Source organism: Entelurus aequoreus, linkage group LG10 (assembly GCF_033978785.1).
Source record: "Entelurus aequoreus isolate RoL-2023_Sb linkage group LG10, RoL_Eaeq_v1.1, whole genome shotgun sequence".
NCBI classification, from domain to species: domain Eukaryota; kingdom Metazoa; phylum Chordata; class Actinopteri; order Syngnathiformes; family Syngnathidae; genus Entelurus; species Entelurus aequoreus.
This window is the reverse complement of record NC_084740.1, coordinates 20061289-20078809: the sequence shown is the minus strand read 5'-3', so window position 1 is coordinate 20078809 and position 17521 is coordinate 20061289. Positions and strand designations below refer to the sequence as shown.

The 17521-nt window shown below is 39.3% G+C and overlaps 1 protein-coding gene across 5 annotated transcripts in view; it reads left to right on the top strand.

Annotated features, from left to right (window-relative positions):
* The window catches only part of cux1b (cut-like homeobox 1b), a 214341-nt gene that overhangs the window by 77844 nt on the left and 118976 nt on the right, over nt 1-17521 (top strand). For all 5 annotated transcript variants that reach the window (XM_062060265.1, XM_062060266.1, XM_062060264.1 and 2 more), the window contains exon 2: nt 6010-6120. In XM_062060265.1, coding sequence (XP_061916249.1) covers nt 6010-6120 — 111 coding nt within the window. The remainder of the gene's footprint in view (nt 1-6009; nt 6121-17521) is intronic.

Here is a 17521-nt window from a genome sequence, read left to right as displayed (position 1 = left end):
CTTGCGCTCCTACCTAGAAATTTAAAGTCCACAGGAAAAATAAGTAATTTACATTTATTTATATAGCGGATTCCACGGACAGAATCACAAAGTGATTTACAGTGTGTATAGAAAATGAAAGCATAGTAAAAAAAAAAATCTAAGAATATAATTTAAAAAAAAAAAAAGTAAAGTGAAATTTCCTCCCGTTCCTCGCGCCCCACCTGTCATGTCTCTATTCCCCACCAGTGGGGCGCGCCCCACACTTTGAGAAACGCTGGCTTTGAGTCACTAGAGAAAAGCGCTATATAAATATAATTCGCTTCACTTAATAAAAAAATAAAAAATAATATCATACATTTTAAATCAATGTTATTGTTCAAAGACACCCCGACGTAGTTTTTTCAACTGGGAAAAAATGCGCTTTAGATTTTTGCTTACAATAATAAGTCATTTTTTTTGTTGTTTATTTATCTAGGATAACTAAATGTTTTGTACCTTCCAATTACAGTACAATGGTAAACAGTTCTACGGTTAATAAAAGTTTATATCTTTTTAAATGGTTACTTGCAAAATATTATATATTATGCTTATTTAACATAACCACTGTATAGTTTTATTGGTTATTTCTTCAGTTTAAGAACATGACGTAGATGAGAACTGTGATTCTGTCTGCATAAAGCCTAATATTTTTTTAATAAATGATTGTATATTGTTCTAATGCATGGCACCTTGTGACAAGAATATGTTGATTGACTGTATAAAAGTAATAAGTCTTACTTCACTCATTATTTTTGCAGTCTTATGCATTTATAAATATCGAAAAAATCGCAATTACAATTTTGGAGAGTAACATTTTAATTAGGTTTTTTCTCAAAATTGTTCAGCCTGAGTCTTAGCCATTGACAGATTTTTGGTTGACAGGAACAACTTATGCCTCCATTTATGAGCCCAATTATTTTGTAACATTTGTCACATTTCAGTGATGTACAGGTTGGGTAAATAAGTAAGTACATTTTATTCATAAAGCGCTTTTCACAAAGTGGATTAAAATTGATAGTTAAAAGGTACATTAACTAAAAGCTTTACTGAGAAGAGAAGTTTTCAAATGTTTCTTCAAAGTGTCAACACAGTCAAGATCACGTAGGGAGTGGTGCAAGTTGGTCCAGAGTCTGTTGAGCTGTAGCCTGGAATGCCAGGTCTCCACGGGTTTTAAAACCAGTTTTGGGGATCTTTAGAAGACCCTGGCTTGAAGACCCTGAAGAGTAGGGGCACAGCAAGTCAGTGGTGTACTGAGGGCCCCCACCATGCAATGCACGGAATGTCAGGACTAAAATCTTAAACTCAATGCGGCTTTTAACTGGAAGCCAATGAAGACTGGATCAAATGGGGGTGATATGGACTGTTCTGGGTGCATCGGTCCAAAGTCTGGCAGCCGCATTTTGTACAGTCTGAAGTCTCTTTAGCGTTGACTTGTTGAAAAGAGAGGATTGCAATAATCAATACCAGGTGAAATGAACGTGTGAATTATCATTTTGAGATCCAATTTTGACAACAAATTTCTCACTTTAGAAATAGGTGAATGTGACCTGAACGTTCAAACTGCAGTCACATTAGATACATATCTGCTTTATGACCATATAAAGCAGGGGTGTCAAACTCATTTTAGATCGGGGGCCACATGGAGAAAAATCTACTCCCAGGTGGGCCGGACAGGTAAAATCACGGCACGATAACTTAAAAATAAAGACAAATTCAGATTGTTTTCTTTGTTTAAAAATAGAACAAGAAAATTCTGAAAATGTACAAATCATAATGTTGGTTTTTTTTTTTTTACACTTACATGTTGCGGTTAATAGTATTCTATCTTTATTTGTCGTTATTTATATTTTCTGAATACATTATGTGATAATGTTCATCAGTCAACTCATTGGTGTTAATTTTCAATCTATTACGATAAAAAAATTATATCAAAATCAAATTACAGGATGTCATTCATGCAAGTTTGCTCATTTTCCTTAACTGGTGCACTAACATCATGTGGTTTATTTTATTTTTTTACATATGTAGCATAATCTACAAAGATGCAAATAATTGCTATTGTGACATCTAGTGGACACATTTAGAACAGCAGTTTCTTTCATTCAAAAATGTTGGTTCATTTTTATACTTAGCAAACTCATCCCGCGGGCCGGATAAAACCTGTCCGCGGGCCTGATCCGGCCCACGGGCCGTACGTTTGACACCCCTGATATAAAGTGTCCAACTTAAAAAAAAAAATCATAGTTTTTCTTTTCAGACATATTAAAACACCAAATACAGGTCCATTGTTTTTTTGACGATTGTCCATTGATGTCCAAGACATTGATTGTATAATGATTGCATAATTGGCTACGATGCATGGAAAAGGCTAAGAAAAAAAACTTTACTTGTATATTATCAATATATCAATCAATGAAAGATTATTTATAAAGCCCTTAATCACAAATGTCTCAAAGGGCTGCACAAACCACAACGACATCCTCGGATCTGATCCCACATCAGGGCAAGAAAGAACTCAATCCAATGGGAACAATGTGAAACCTTGGAAGTGGTCGCAGACGTGGAAACCCCACCCTCCAGGTGACCGGTGGATATGGTTAATAATGTAAGAGTCCAGACCATAATGAGGCCAGCAGGGGATGATATTTATAAGATTAATGTAAAAGGAAAGTACATTAATACATGTAGGAATCAGGTTAAATTAACTATACAGCTTGGCATACAGGATAAAGGTTGTCATTTATGCCGCTATCTTAATGCTAACATACAAATGACGACCCCATTGACAGGCTAACACAAATTAGCAATGCAATACTTTTTAACTTTTACAATTGAGTTTTTAAAAAAAACACAATTTACCTAAAAAGCACATGCATTTCTACTTACAGGCAGACTCTGTGAAAACCAATATTGTAAACTAAACTAAACTTTGTACTCCTGTCTGCTGCTCGGCACTTTATGCTGATTAGCTTCGGAAGCCTGTTGCTCAAACCTCAAACTCTAGTTTGAAAACAAATAACTTGGTCATTGTTTTGTCGAACATGATTCCCAGGAGATGGCAGCGCGTGCAGTACAGGCCAAAAGTTTGGACACACCTTCTCATTCAATGCGTTTTCTTTATTTTCATGAATATTTATTTTCAGTGTTAAAGTTGTCACATCAAGACTATGAATGAACAAATGTGGAGTTATGTACTTAACAGAAAAAGGTGAGATAACTGAAAACATGTTCTATATTCTAGTTTCTTCAAAAAAGCCACTCTTTGCTCTGATTACTTTTTCGCACACTCTTGGCATTCTCTCCATGAGTTCAAAGCACACCTCTGAAGAGAAAACCATTTCAGGTGACTCTTGAAGTTCATGGAGAGAATGCCAAGAGTGTGCAAAGCAGTAATCAGAGCAAAGGGTGGCTATTTTGAAGAAACTTGAATATAAAACATGTTTTCAGTTATTTCACCTTTTTTTGTTAAGTACATAACTCCAGATGTTCATTCATAGTTTTGATGTGACAATCTACAATGTAAATAGTCATGAAAATAAAGAAAACGCATTGAAATGAGAAGGTGTGTCCAAACTTTTGGACTGTACTGTATATCACCTGGTAGGTGAAATGTTATATTCCTGTATTACAAAATCTTTAAAAAATTAACACAATAATAACATAAATGAAATTAAAAAATCCCAATTTTATTTATTTTTTTACTGTTGACAGTCCTAAATGTACTTGTGGCGGCTGAATGTGTGGGAAACACTGTAGTTACTTCTAGGCAAAACGGAATTGGCCTGCAGTGTAAATGTAGCCTTACAGTAGGGCTTGTCGATATGGCCTTTTATTAATATCTGGATATTTTTAGGCCATGTCACGATACACCATACATTATATATCTGGATATTTTGCCTTAGCCTTGAATGAACACTTGATGCAAATAATCACAGCAGTATGATGATTCTATGTGTCTACATTAAAACATTCTCTTCATACTGCATTAATATATGCTCATTTTAAACTTTCATGCAGAGAGGGAAATCACAACTAAGTCAATTGAACAAAAGTGTATTTATTAAACAGTTATTAAGCAGTGGCACAAACATTCATGTCATTTCAAAACAGAAAGTGCAAGCTATTAGTGCACTTTTGTGCATGATGTCACTGAGATGACATATCAAAACAACACTAAATTAAAGTGCACTTTTTGTACAGAACGCCACTACAATAGTTTAAAACAAATAAAGTGCAATTTTGTGCATGATGTCACACAAGATATTTCAAAAAGTGTCAAATAAAAATGAGCTGCATATTAGAAAATCAAATAGTGTGTGTCCTTCGCTATGTGGTAGGTTCCTGCGGACGTTATCTCCTTCTGTTGTTGACTATTTGTTTCATACGGTGTTGATGTGGAAATGGCTGCTTGGGTATTTTGTGGGTGTGGCACCGAACGGAGATGTTGACATGCAGAGTTTCAAGCACTCTTCATTCTCTAGCGCAGGGGTGTCAAACTCAAATACAGAGTGGGCCAAAATTTAAAACTGAACAAAGCCGCGAGCCAACGTTGAACAAATTAACCTTTTAATAGGGACCCAAACAAGTTTTGCATTGAATATTGAACAAGCAAGGCTTATATAACTTTATAGTGACATGCAAAATCGAGTTTCAAAAAATAATAATAATAATTAAAACATCAATGGCATATCAAATACACTGCCTTTAACGTCCTCTACGAGCTGTCGTCAGGTCCGCTTTTCATCCATTCTAACAACGTGCCGGCCCAGTCACATAATATGTGCGGCTTCTGTACGCACACACACGTGAATGCAACACATACTTGATCAACAGCGATACACGTTACACTGAGGGTGGCCGTATAAACAACTTTAACACTGTCAGAAATATACGCCACACTGTGAACCCACACCAAACACATTTCGGGAGAACATCCGCACTGTAACACAACATAAACACAACAGAACAAATACCCAGAACCCTTAGCAGCACTAGCTCTTTTGGGACGTTACAAAATACACCCCCCGCTACCACCAAACCCCGCACATATTATGTAATGGGCCAGCACTCGTTGGACTGGATTGAAAGCGGACGTGACAATTTTCGGGAGGGGCACTTCCATTTGGGAGTCTCCCGGGAGGGTTTGCAAGTATGAGAATTAGCGGTGAATGCGGTGTTACTGCGGCACCGCCGCTGTATATAGTTGGCTGGCCTGCTCTAGTGTTAATTTGATATCGCCTGAAGGGCCTAGTGAAATTACACGGCGGGCCAATTTTGGCCTGCGGGCCAGAGTTTGATACCATGCTCTAGCGGGTGACTTTTCAAATGATGCTTCAAATTAGCAGTGCTGCTACTTTTTGTAGCAAAGCTTTTGCCGCATACTTGAAATATTACGGTTGTCTGTTCAACATCTCCCCGCTTGAAATCAAACCACCGCCAGATGATGGACCCCCTGCGGTTTTTCTCGGGAATTAATTCTTCCTTCATTTGTTACCAGATTTGCACCTTCTTTCTCTCGTATTACCACTCGCACCACAGCTAACGTTACCCATGCCGCTAACTCTCTGCTCGGCGAGGGCGTATGAGGTTGCACGCGTGACAGTATGTGACGTATGTAAGAAGGTGTGCTGGTTTTATGTCTCCGTGAGAAGGAGAGATAAGAAAGAGTGAGAAGAGCCTGTAGTGTAATGCCCGCAGCTAAAAGCAACTGTGTGAGAACGTATACTCCAATATCATGATATAGTCATTTTCTATATCGCACAGAGACAAACCCGCGATATAAGGAGTATATTCCATATATTGCCCAGCCCTACCTTACAGTCACAGAACTGCATTATTGACACCTGCATAAGGTATATTGACAGCTCATGGGCAATTTGCTCCCTCGTGTCTCAAATAGTCAGAGGAACATTATCAGTGAGGTGGTCATTATGTGCTTTAAAGATGATCCGGATATGATTTCTCTAAAAAGTCTTGTTTGTGTTGCAGAAAGAACTCGATGCCACCGCCACACAGCTCGCCAACAGACAGGACGAGAGTGAACAGTCCAGAAAGAAGCTCATCGACCTGAGCCGCGAGTTCAAGAAGAACACACCAGAGGTTAGCGAATGTGTGTGTGTGTGTGTGTGTCATCTCTTTTTGATAAATGCAGCGGTGATTATTTACCAAGAAAGCAGCGGCAAATAAGGAGTGCAGAGATGTGGGCTCGGCTCCCAAAAATAGTCTCTCCATTAGTTTCCCTGAAATCCTAAAGAGACAAAACAGAAAACCCCTCAGGAGTTTGTATTATCTGACCTAGTTTTTTATGCGTGCAGAAAGTGTGGTCCATGAGTGTGTGTGTGACAGGAAGAGAGAGAGAGAGAGAGAGAGAGAGAGAGAGGCACAGAGTGTGACAGTGCTACTAAGCGGGATCAGCAGGGAATTCTGTCCCGTTCCTATGTTCCCGTCACTTCCCTTGGGAATAATTGTTCATCTCTGTTACCAGGGCAACACATTTTAAACCGACAAAACAAAGTATTGTCATGTTATTATTGGTAATGTCACCATGGTGAATTATTGATGCAGCATGAATTATGTATGAACGGAATAGATGGAGGGGTAGAAAACTGTCAACTCTCAGCGGAGTTGATCGCAGGCCTATTATGGTTAACACAGGGCGAGGATTGCCACTATTGACTTTAGTGTGGAGCCCACCCACTTTAGAGGAAGATCCTCCAGAGGAAACTACCTGCGTACAAAAGATGCTAATTCCACTCAAACCTCCACATTCATCCCTAATCTCATTTCCAAATGTTACCATTGCAGGCAAGAGGGAGTAGTTCCAAACACAGGCAGATAGCGGCATTTCCAGAATGGGACATAGACATTCATTAGTGTAACAAGGCTGTGATTTAGGAAGGCTCCTCTGGCGTCTGTGTGGCCCCTGGCATCTCCCTGGTATGTGGAGGAGGAATCCGAGCCGGGCCAGTCGAGCGACAAGATTCATTACAGGGCCTCAGAAGGAATGGGCACTAAAAGACACAGCATTTAGAGCAGGGTTTTTCAACCACTGTGCCGCGGCACACTAGTGTACCGTGAGATACAGTCTGGTGTGCCGTGGGAGATGATCTAATTTCACTTATTTGGGTTAAAAATATTTTTTGCAAACCAGTAATTATAGTCTGCAAATGATGTGTTGTTGTTGAGTGTCGGTGCTGTTTAGAGCTCGGCAGAGTAACCGTGTAATACTCTTCCTTATCAGTAGGTGGCAGCCGGTAGCTAATTGCTTTGTACCGTATTTTTCGGACTATAAGTCGCAGTTTTTTTCATAGTTTGGCTGGGGGTGCGTCTTATACTCAGGAGCGACTTATGTGTGAAATTATTAACACATTACCGTAAAATGTCAAATAATATTATTTAGCTCATTCACGTAAGAGACCAGACGTACAAGATTTCATCGGATTTAGCAATTAGAAGTGACAGATTGTTTGGTAAACGTATAGCATGTTCTATATGTTATAGTTATTTGAATGACTCTTACCATAACATGTTACGTTAACACACCAGGCACGTTCTCAGTTGGTTATTTATGCGTCATATAACGTACACTTATTCAGCCTGTTGTTCACTATTCTTTATTTATTTTGAATTGCCTTTCAAATGTCTATTCTTGGTGTTGGGTTTTATCAAATAAATTTCCCCCAAAAATGCGACTTATACTCGAGTGCGACTTATATATGTTTTCTTCCTTCTTTATTATGCATTTTCGGCCGGTGCGACTTATGCTCCGGAGCGACTTATGCTCCGGAGCGACTTATACTCCGAAAAATACGGTAGATGTCGGAAACAATGATTAAATGACTTTTAACACTACGTGAGTTGTGTGGTCCTCTGTGTTTTTAAATGTAGATTTGTATTTATTTTTTAAATTGGTTTTACCCTTTAAAATAGTTTTTAATCATATTTATTTTTATATTGTTTTTATATTGGTTTTATATTCATTTATTTATTTTAATTTTTTCAGTCATTGGTGGAGCTAAGGATACTTTTTTAATATTGTTTTTTAATATTGTTGTGCAGCACTTTGGAAACATTTTTGTTGTTTAAATGTGCTATATAAATAAAGTGGATTGGAGTGGATTGAAACAGCGGGAGGCAGTGTGCAGGTAAAAAAAAAGGTGTCTAATGCTTAAACCAAAAATAAACAAAAGATGAGTGCCCGTAAGAAAATGCATTGAAGCTATGCAGAACGAAACTAAAACTGAACTGGCTACGAAGTAAACAAAAACAGAATGCTGGACGACAGAATGCTGGACGACAGCAAAGACTTACTGTGGAGCAAAGACGGCGTCCACAAAGTACATGCGAACATGACATGACAATCAACAATGTCCCCAAAAAGAAAGATAAAAACAACTGAAATATTCTTGATTGCTAAAACAAAGTAGATGCGGGAAATATTGCTCAAAGGAAGACGTGAAACGGCTACAGGAAAATACCAAAAGAAGAGAAAAAGCCACCAAAATAGGAGCGCAAGACGAGAAGTAAAACACTACACACAGGAAAACAGCAAAAAAGTCCAAATAAGTCAGGGTGTGATGAGACAGGTGGTAACAGTACACCTACTTTGAGACAAGAGCTATATTGATGCATGCTTGGTTATGCTTTAAAGTCATATCCAACAATTGTGACAAGGACTTTTTACTGACAACTGAGTTTAGTTTTTTAAAGATTTCTGCTGGTGGTGTGCCTCTGGATTTTTTCAACGCAAAAAATGTGCCTTGGCTCAAAAAAGGTTGACAAACACTGATTTAGAGGACTATAAGCATCAAAGTGGTGTATAGCAAAAATAACTCTGGGTAAAATTGGTAATAATAATGATTGTGTGGTGGGGGCTGCCAGCCTATAGAGTTGTTTATGGTCCGCAACAGTCAGCGCAGATCACAGTCACATCACATCTGACTGCATTAGGCTGAGCGGGAGTCCGCCTCTGATCCATAATTCAGCAAGCAGGAGAGCGGCCCACGTTGACTGTCTCTCGTCTGCTGAGGCGTACTCGCAGTGAACTGCACAATAACACACACACACACGGCTGCTTTTGTAACATTTTAAAAGTAGTGCAAAGAAATGCAGTGTGAAAACAAAGTTTTCATAATTCATCAGGACTTGCAGACTGTTGATTTTTGTGTGTGTGCGTGCTTCCTAAGTTGCCTGAATTATTCATCTTGATCTTAATTTTCCTTTTAGTTCGTCAAGGCTCCCTGCCACCATGTTATAAAAGGCAAGGGTGGGGATGGTTGTAAAATGCCCCAAAGATTGCTAGCCAGAGGCGTCGGTAGTAAAACAACTTTGTGCGTTCTTTTTGTGTGTGCGTAAACGCGCACACCCGCACACGTTTATGTTTAGCTGCAGGGCAGACAGACAGCGAATGGGAGTTCCATACTCCCTGGAGGATTCCTCAGGCTGGCTTGTCTGCTGTCTGCCGGCAGCTCACACACCGGCCATCCATCTCCTGCTGCCTGCACCCCCTCCCCGCAGACCTCTCTCTCTCTCCCTCTCTCCACACACACACACACACACGGATTGACCATGTTGTGTGTGTGTGTGTGTGCTCTTGTATTTTTACCCTTCTTGAGACATCAACAAGGAAAAGTATCTTCCATATGAAGACCGGTGAACAAGTTAGGACCGAAATCATGGTCCCAATACAGAAAACCATTGCATCTAATAGACAATGTCTCATTTGCACCCCTTGTGGTGAAATCTATCAAAATGAGGGTGGTCCCAAAAAGGAGGGCTTTTTCAAGTTGACTGCATGTCGATTTTAAAAGTGCTCCCCCTCTGGTCATCATATAAAATAACGAGTGTGTGTAAGAAATTGAAATGCGCCCCCTTTGGCCAAACTATATTTAAAAAAATAAATAAACATGTATATAGAGACATACTGTAATAACTAAAGAATAAAAAAAAATTACAAACAAAAAATTCAAAAGAAAAAATTGTACTAAAAGCTTACCTTTTTTATATTTGCATAGTACGTATATATTATTAATGTTGTAAATACAAATCTGTATTAATTTAGAAAGGGTGGTCCTAAAGACGTATGCATTTTTCAGAGGTCTCAAGAAGGTAACAAAAGTGTGTGTGTGTGTGTGTGTGTGTGTGTGTGTGTGTGTGTGTGTGTGTGTGTGTGTGTGTGTGTGTGTGTGTGTGTGTGTGTGTGTGTGTGTGTGTGTGTGTGTGTGTGTGTGTGTGTGTGTGTGTGTGTGTGTGTGTGTGTGTGTGTGTGTGTGTGTGTGTGGGTGTGTGTGTGTGTGTGTGTGTGTGTGTGTGTGCGTGTGTGTGTGCATGTTTTTATATGGTCATAAATCTGCGCGTCGGATTATTGGAGTTGACCGAAAGGGTTCAGGGCGGCAAAAAAAATAAAAAATTATCTTTTAAAAAAAAAATTATTTGTGTTTTTACACATGCTTAAGAAAATGACAATTCAGTCTGTAGATTTTCTCGATGGATGGTTTTTATATAATGTATAAATCACTTCTAGGTCTGATTCCCCCTTATTTATGTGTTTTTATGTGTGGAGACTCCAGTCGCTACACTTTAAAGTAGCAGTAGAGTGGAAAAACAAGTTGACTTGATATGCTTAATTGTGTTTGATGGTATCCATTAAACCATATCCAATTGTATTTACAATCCACAAAGTGTGAAAATAATGTCTAAACATCACAAAATGCCACAATTTCAGACAGCCATTTTAAATATTCCGCTGCGAATGTCTTCAGTAATTTCCGTAGATTGACTTCAGTGGAGGAACGCTTCTGCACTCTTGACCATATTACCAGATCAATCATACTGGAAATATGCAAAAAGTAGAGAACGATGCCTATCATTCACAATCCCTATATAAAACATGAACACGTTTTTCTTTGTATATGCTTTCTAAGTCGTAAATAAATAAATACATAAAAAGTCTGCTAACAATGGAGTCAATGGGGGCTCTCTATTCGGCCCACAAAACCCTCTAAATAACCATTCAAACCCGCCAACAATACTCTATATACATATTGTGACCCTATTAACCAAATATTAGCGATGTTTTTATTATAAGCGCTAACATAGACAAACTATTTCTTAGCAGCGGATTGATAACACACAGCTCAGTAGTCCTCTGCTATTTATTTATTTATTTATAAATTATTCTAGATTATAAATCATGCCTCTCATCTGGATATTAGGAGGATTAGGTAAAAATGTAGACGTTGTTCATCTATAACATTCAATTTACACCCGGAGATGGAGACAAACACACACAAACGAAGACAGTGTCTGCAGGGAAACTTTTCCTTGATAACCCTTCGTGTGCATCATGATTAATGCTTCATCTAAACGGGAAGATATAAACAGCCTATCAGTCATCATCGAAGTAAGAGCAGACATCGTACAGTAAGATATGTTTTTAATCATGGTTGTAGTTTGTATTTCTTGTTTAGCACTTAGCAATACTGCTACATGATGCTAAGTGTTTCACTAAAGCTGGATCTGTTTAGCAGAGCTTCTAAAACTTGTAGATCATCCTCCTTATATTCAGGATAAACAATATAAGTTAATGGATAGTACTTTTTCTTAAAGTAATCGTTGGCTCTCACAAAGTCTGCATGATTTGCATTGTTGTTGGTAATAAAGGGATCTGCTTCCCCTACCTCTACGTCACGCGATGATGTGACTTACTAGTTCATTATCGCTCATGAAATTGATACTATTTTAATCTATTTACTTGCAAACTTTGGAAGTATTTTGGTGTCATACATCAGCTATATGTGATAATAGCTTCAATAGAGAGGCAACTTGTTTTTCCACTCTACTGGTACTTTAAGATCACAGGACATCCTTGGCGTGTTGGTTTCTAGAGCCAACACAAGTTTCTCATGATGCTCCATGGTCATGGAATGAATTACAGAAGGATCTGAGGCTACCTGAACTGATCACTTTAGGGGAATTTTAGGCCGTTTTAAAGGATCGAGAATCTGTTTTTATTGTGAAGTGAAGTGAATTACATTTATATAGCGCTTTTTCTCAAGTGACTCAAAGCGCTTTACATTGTGAAACCCAATATCTAAGTTACATTTAAACCAGTGTGGGTGGCACTGGGAGCAGGTGGGTAAAGTGTCTTGCCCAAGGACACAACGGCAGTGACTAGGATGGCGGAAGCGGGGATCGAACCTGCAACCCTCAAGTTGCTGGCACGGCCGCTCTACCAACCGAGCTATACCGTCCCGTTATTGGGCCCTGTACTTGTTTTCAAATTGTTTTTATTGAAACATTTTATTATTTACCTACAGCGTGTTTTTATGTTTGTTGTAAGTAATTTGTACTTTCAACAATAGTGTGTGACTGTTTTTTGTTTTTTATTTTTCTTCCATTTATGAAACCTGTTTTAGCTGCGCTCTTGGCCAAGGCACTCTTGTGAAAGAGATTTGAATCTCAGTGAGTATTTAACCCGGTTAAATAATGGAAAATAAAATGAATTTAACATGCCTGAAAAGGAGTAGGAAGAAGCCGACAATACAATAGTACACTATATTGCCAAAAGTATTTGGCCACCTGCCTTTACTCACATATGAACTTGAAGTGCCATCCCATGGAATTGTCCAAAATGTTTTGGTATCCTGGAGCATTCAAAGTTCCTTTCACTGGAAATAAGCGGCCAAGCCCAACTCCAAATTTCACATTGTTCGGCACAATGCAGTCCGAAATGTAGCGTTCTCCTGGCAACCTCCAAACCCAGACTGGTCCATCAGATTGCCAGATGGAAAAGTGTGATTCATCACTCCAGAGAAGGCGTCTCCACTGCTCTAGAGTCCAGTGGCAACGTGCTTCACACCACTGCATCCCACGCTTTGCATTGGACTTGGTGATGTGTGGCTTAGATGCAGCTGCTCGGCCATGGAAACCCATTCCATGAACTCTCTGCGTACTGTACGTGGGCTACAAGGTCACATTAAGTTTGGAGCTCTGTAGCAACTGACTGTGCAGAAGTCTTTGCACTATGCGCTTCAGCATCCGCTGACCCCTCTCTGTCAGCTTACGTGGCCTACCACTTGGTGGCTGACTTGCTGTTGTTCCCAAACTCTTCACTTTTCTTATGATAAAGTTGACTTTGGAATATTTAGGAGTCAGGAAATTTCACGACTGGATTTGTTGCACAGGTGGCTAGGGTTGGGTATCGAGTATCGAGTATCGATTGGAACCGGGACTAACTTTACGATTCTCCCGGAATCGTTTAAATTTCGATTCCTATTTTCTATACCCAGTCCGCCGACCGGAAAAAAATATGTCCGCCGAACCGGAAGAAGAAGCCGCTGAACACCAACAAAGAAGCGCCCACCGCCAGAAGTGTTAGCATAGCCGAGCGAGTCAGTCAAGCTCAAGCATGGATAGCGGGCGTCGGCGGTCGAAAGTGTGGCTTTACTTTACAAAAAAAAATGAAATAACCGCGAAATAACAGAGCTCCATGTCCATCAAGAAACGAGTGGAGAGAGAGCTGCAGATGTACCAGGATGTTCCACCGATACTTATGTCTGACGACCCTGCTGCATGGTAGTGGAACCAACAAAAGACTTATCCTTTGCTGTCAGATCTCGCTTTCTCCTATTTATGCGTTCAAGCTTCTTCCACACCCAGCGAACGTGTATTTTCCACAGCAGGAGACACTATCTGTCCAGAACGCTCACGCATCCTGCCTGAGAAGGCGGATATGGTCATTTTCCTAAACAAGAACTGTCTCTGATTTTATACTGTACCTGCTGCTAATCTGGACTGGGTTTTGCAAGTTGTTTCTTATTGTTTATTTGCTTTTCTGCACCAGGTTAGCCCATCAGTGGGAGCACGGTAACAATTTTAAGTACCTGCAGCATCATACACTTGTGTGTGTAAATGTGTTTTCATGAGGTTTCCTGCAGCATCATACACTTGTGTAAAGGTGTTTTCATGAGGTTTCCTGCAGCATCATACACTTATGTGTAAAGGATTTTTCATGAGGTTTCCTGCAGCATCATACACTTATGTGTAAAGGTGTTTTCATGAGGTTTCCTGCAGCATCATACACTTATGTGTAAATGTGTTTTCATGAGGTTTCCTGCAGCATCATACACTTATGTGTAAATGTGTTTTCATGAGGTTTTCAAAAATAAAGCTCTCTTGAGGAAAGTGTACCCCTGGGAAAATGTATTCATAATTTGATATTTATATTCAAGTTCATAGATTTGATATTTATATTCTAGTTGAAAACAGCCCTGTGAGGAATTTATAGTAAAGTTCATAAAAAGTTAATAGAATTAAAATTGATGGAGAATGTCAGACTATTTCATTCAGAAAGACTGTAGGTTAGCTAGCTCATTTAAAATATCCTAAACTTTTTTTTGACCCTACCTCTTAAAAGAATCTGAATCGAGAATCGTCAGTAATCGGAATCGAAACAAAAAATCGGAATCGGAATCGTTCAAATTCAAACGATACCCAACCCTACAGGTGGCATCCTATGACAGTTCCACGCTGGAAATCACTGAGAGCGGCCCATTCTTTCACAAATGTTTGTAGAAACAGTCTCCATGCCTAAGTGCTTGATTTTATACACCGGGCCAAGTAATTAGGACATCTGATTCTCATCATTTGGATGGGTGTCCAAATACTTTTGGCAATATAGTGTATCAGTTCCTATTGAAATACAATGTTTAAACAATTATGATTCTGTTGAAGGGGAACCACATTTTTTGGAATTTTGCTAATCCTTCACAATCCCTATGTATGACAAGAACACATGTTTTTCTCTTTTCTTTTTTGTATCCATTCAGTTTCTAATGACCTGGATAAATGAGAACATTCATAGACATATTTCTACCAAATAAATAAATGCAAGCAAAAGTCAATGGGAGTCGCTCTTATCTGTCTATAAAGCGCTTAAGAAAACATTTCCATCAACGTTTTATACACATGCTTTATGTATTTAATGTAGTAACAGGCACATTCATAACGTGTAATATTTACGTATTTTGCTCATTTTAGGCATAAGGCGGCGCATTAATTTCATAGACTTATCACAACGTTCACTTTTTCCTTCAACTACGACAAACCTACTGCTCACGCAGACTTCATTAGAGCCAACAAACATAATTAAACATCACTTACTGTACAATGTCTGCTGTCACCGGGAGGCCGACTCTTAGGATGTTGATATATTCCTGTTTAGTTGACGAATGACTCACAATCCTCGCGAAGGGATAAACAAAAGGGTGGGTGTCTTTCCCGTGTCTTTCTCGCCATCTCTGGGTCTAAATTGGCTGTTAAAGTTGACAAACTTCTTAGTTTTTTGTCCGCATACTTTTACTATCAAGGTGAGATGCATGATTTGCATGATCATCCGGAAACAACAAGAAGACCGGAAATGTGTCCTGTGAAAAACCGTGTGACCGGAACTCTTAAATAACTAAAGTTCCTTGGGTGAATAATGTAAACTCACTACACCGGTATGTTTTAGCGCTTTCATGGCGAGTTTACTGACAGATATAAGTAAGAACTTTACACTACTTTATATTAGAAATGGCAACAGTGGAGGATGAATGTCCCATAACAAGAAGATAGAAAAAAAGAAGAAGCTTGTCGACTACGGCGCCGGTACGGACTACAAAGGCGGGCATGCGCAATTTTTTTTTGCATAATATTGCGAAACAAAACGCCAGATAATGTCTTACCTTATACACACACCATAATAATACTCGTATGTTTAATGCGCCAACAATCCATCAAGCGGTGCGGCTTCATAGCTTACCAAATTCGTACTAAAACATTTTGATAGATTTTTGAGCGCTGTGTGTAATGTTCTATATTTTCAATGGATTATATAAAACATTGGTGTTGTTTACGTGAGTCATATTGACATCGTATTATGTAAATATTACGTATATGTTATATTTTATATCGCTATATTTAGTCTATTTATACCTGCATTGTCCTTTCCATCCTTACACTTTCCATCATTGTAACTGAGCTACTGTGTGGAACAATTTCCCTTGTGGATCATTAAAGTCTAATATTGCAATCTACACGTATCTCTTATGTTTGACTGCCATCTACTGGTCACACTTATCATTACACCATGTACCAAAAAAAATAGCTTCGAGGTCGGTAAGCAAAACCAGAATTATTCTGTACATTAGGCGCACTGTTGAGTTTTGAGGGGAAAAAGGGTTTTTAAGTGCGCCTTATAGTCCGGAAAATACGGTAAATGGATTTTCGTTAGTGTTTTTTGGATGGTTATTTATTGGGTTTATGGTCGGAATAAATGCAGTACACACAATGGCTCCCATTGGCTAAATTGTAAGACATTTAATTTTACTTTTAATTACAAGTTAGAATGCATTAAAAAATAAATGTTTTCTTGTCTCTCATAAGAGTTGTGAATTATAGGCCCCCCCCCCCAAAAAAGTGCAGTTCCCCTTTAAGCGACAGAGAAATAAGGGTTCAGCAGAAGTTTATTTGAACAAAGTTGGTATTTTACGCCAGCAGTACTAGACCGGATTGTGTTGCTTTATACAAACATTTCTAGGTTTATTGTCTCTGCATCAATATGGTATGTTTAAAGGTAAACCCTTTAAAACCAACTGAAAGAACAGAAGACTCATAAATGGGAAATGAGGATATAATGTATTGCAAATTAGAGAACAAGCACTCCTGTGGTGTGTGTTTTTTGGACAAATCCTGTGTGTTTGAAAGAGAAAGCTAAGGTAGGGGGTAGGGGGGACGGGTTGAAGGCTATTATCCCCAGCAGGGGAATATTGAATTGGTCCAGACAAACAGCCACGGCGACCCCGATGAGCTAACAATGGAGAGGGGTCGGTGAGGTCATGACCAGTCCTTGGCTTGTCTGGACTGACCTGGTATTTGACCAGACGCTGGTCCCCGGGTCAGTTTGGGATACGCCGTTAGCTCCGCTGCAATCAGCAGGGCTTTTAGGCGGATATTTCTAAAAAGGTGCAGAGTCTCTGAGGTGCAAATCTACCGTTGCCCCACTTCACATCTTCATTAGGCACTTTTTAGTTATTTTTTGTGTGTACTCGCCGACTGTACAAATCAAATGTTCCTGCACAAAATGTCCTATTCTACTGCACTTTTTACCATACGCTCCAATTCAGTCTGTCAGGATGTAGGCTCAGCTAACAGCATGGTGATTTGCATGTTCCCCTGATACATACTCGACTGGCTATCTAATCTGAAACCGCTGACTCGCACTGGGAAGTCATGCAATGGGACTTGCGGGATGAAAAGAGCTTGCTGTACTGTTAAAAAAAAAAAAAGGAAAAAAAAGGAGAGAGTTTGCACAGACAATTTGCATTAACTGTAGGCCGAGATTGTGGCTCATTTTAGCGCCTCTCACGCACTAGTGGTGCCTCTGGGTGGCCCAGGTGGTGCTGCACCTGCTCTTATGAGAAGCCCAGTCCACCAGGGCACCCCAGGGTGCAAACCTGGC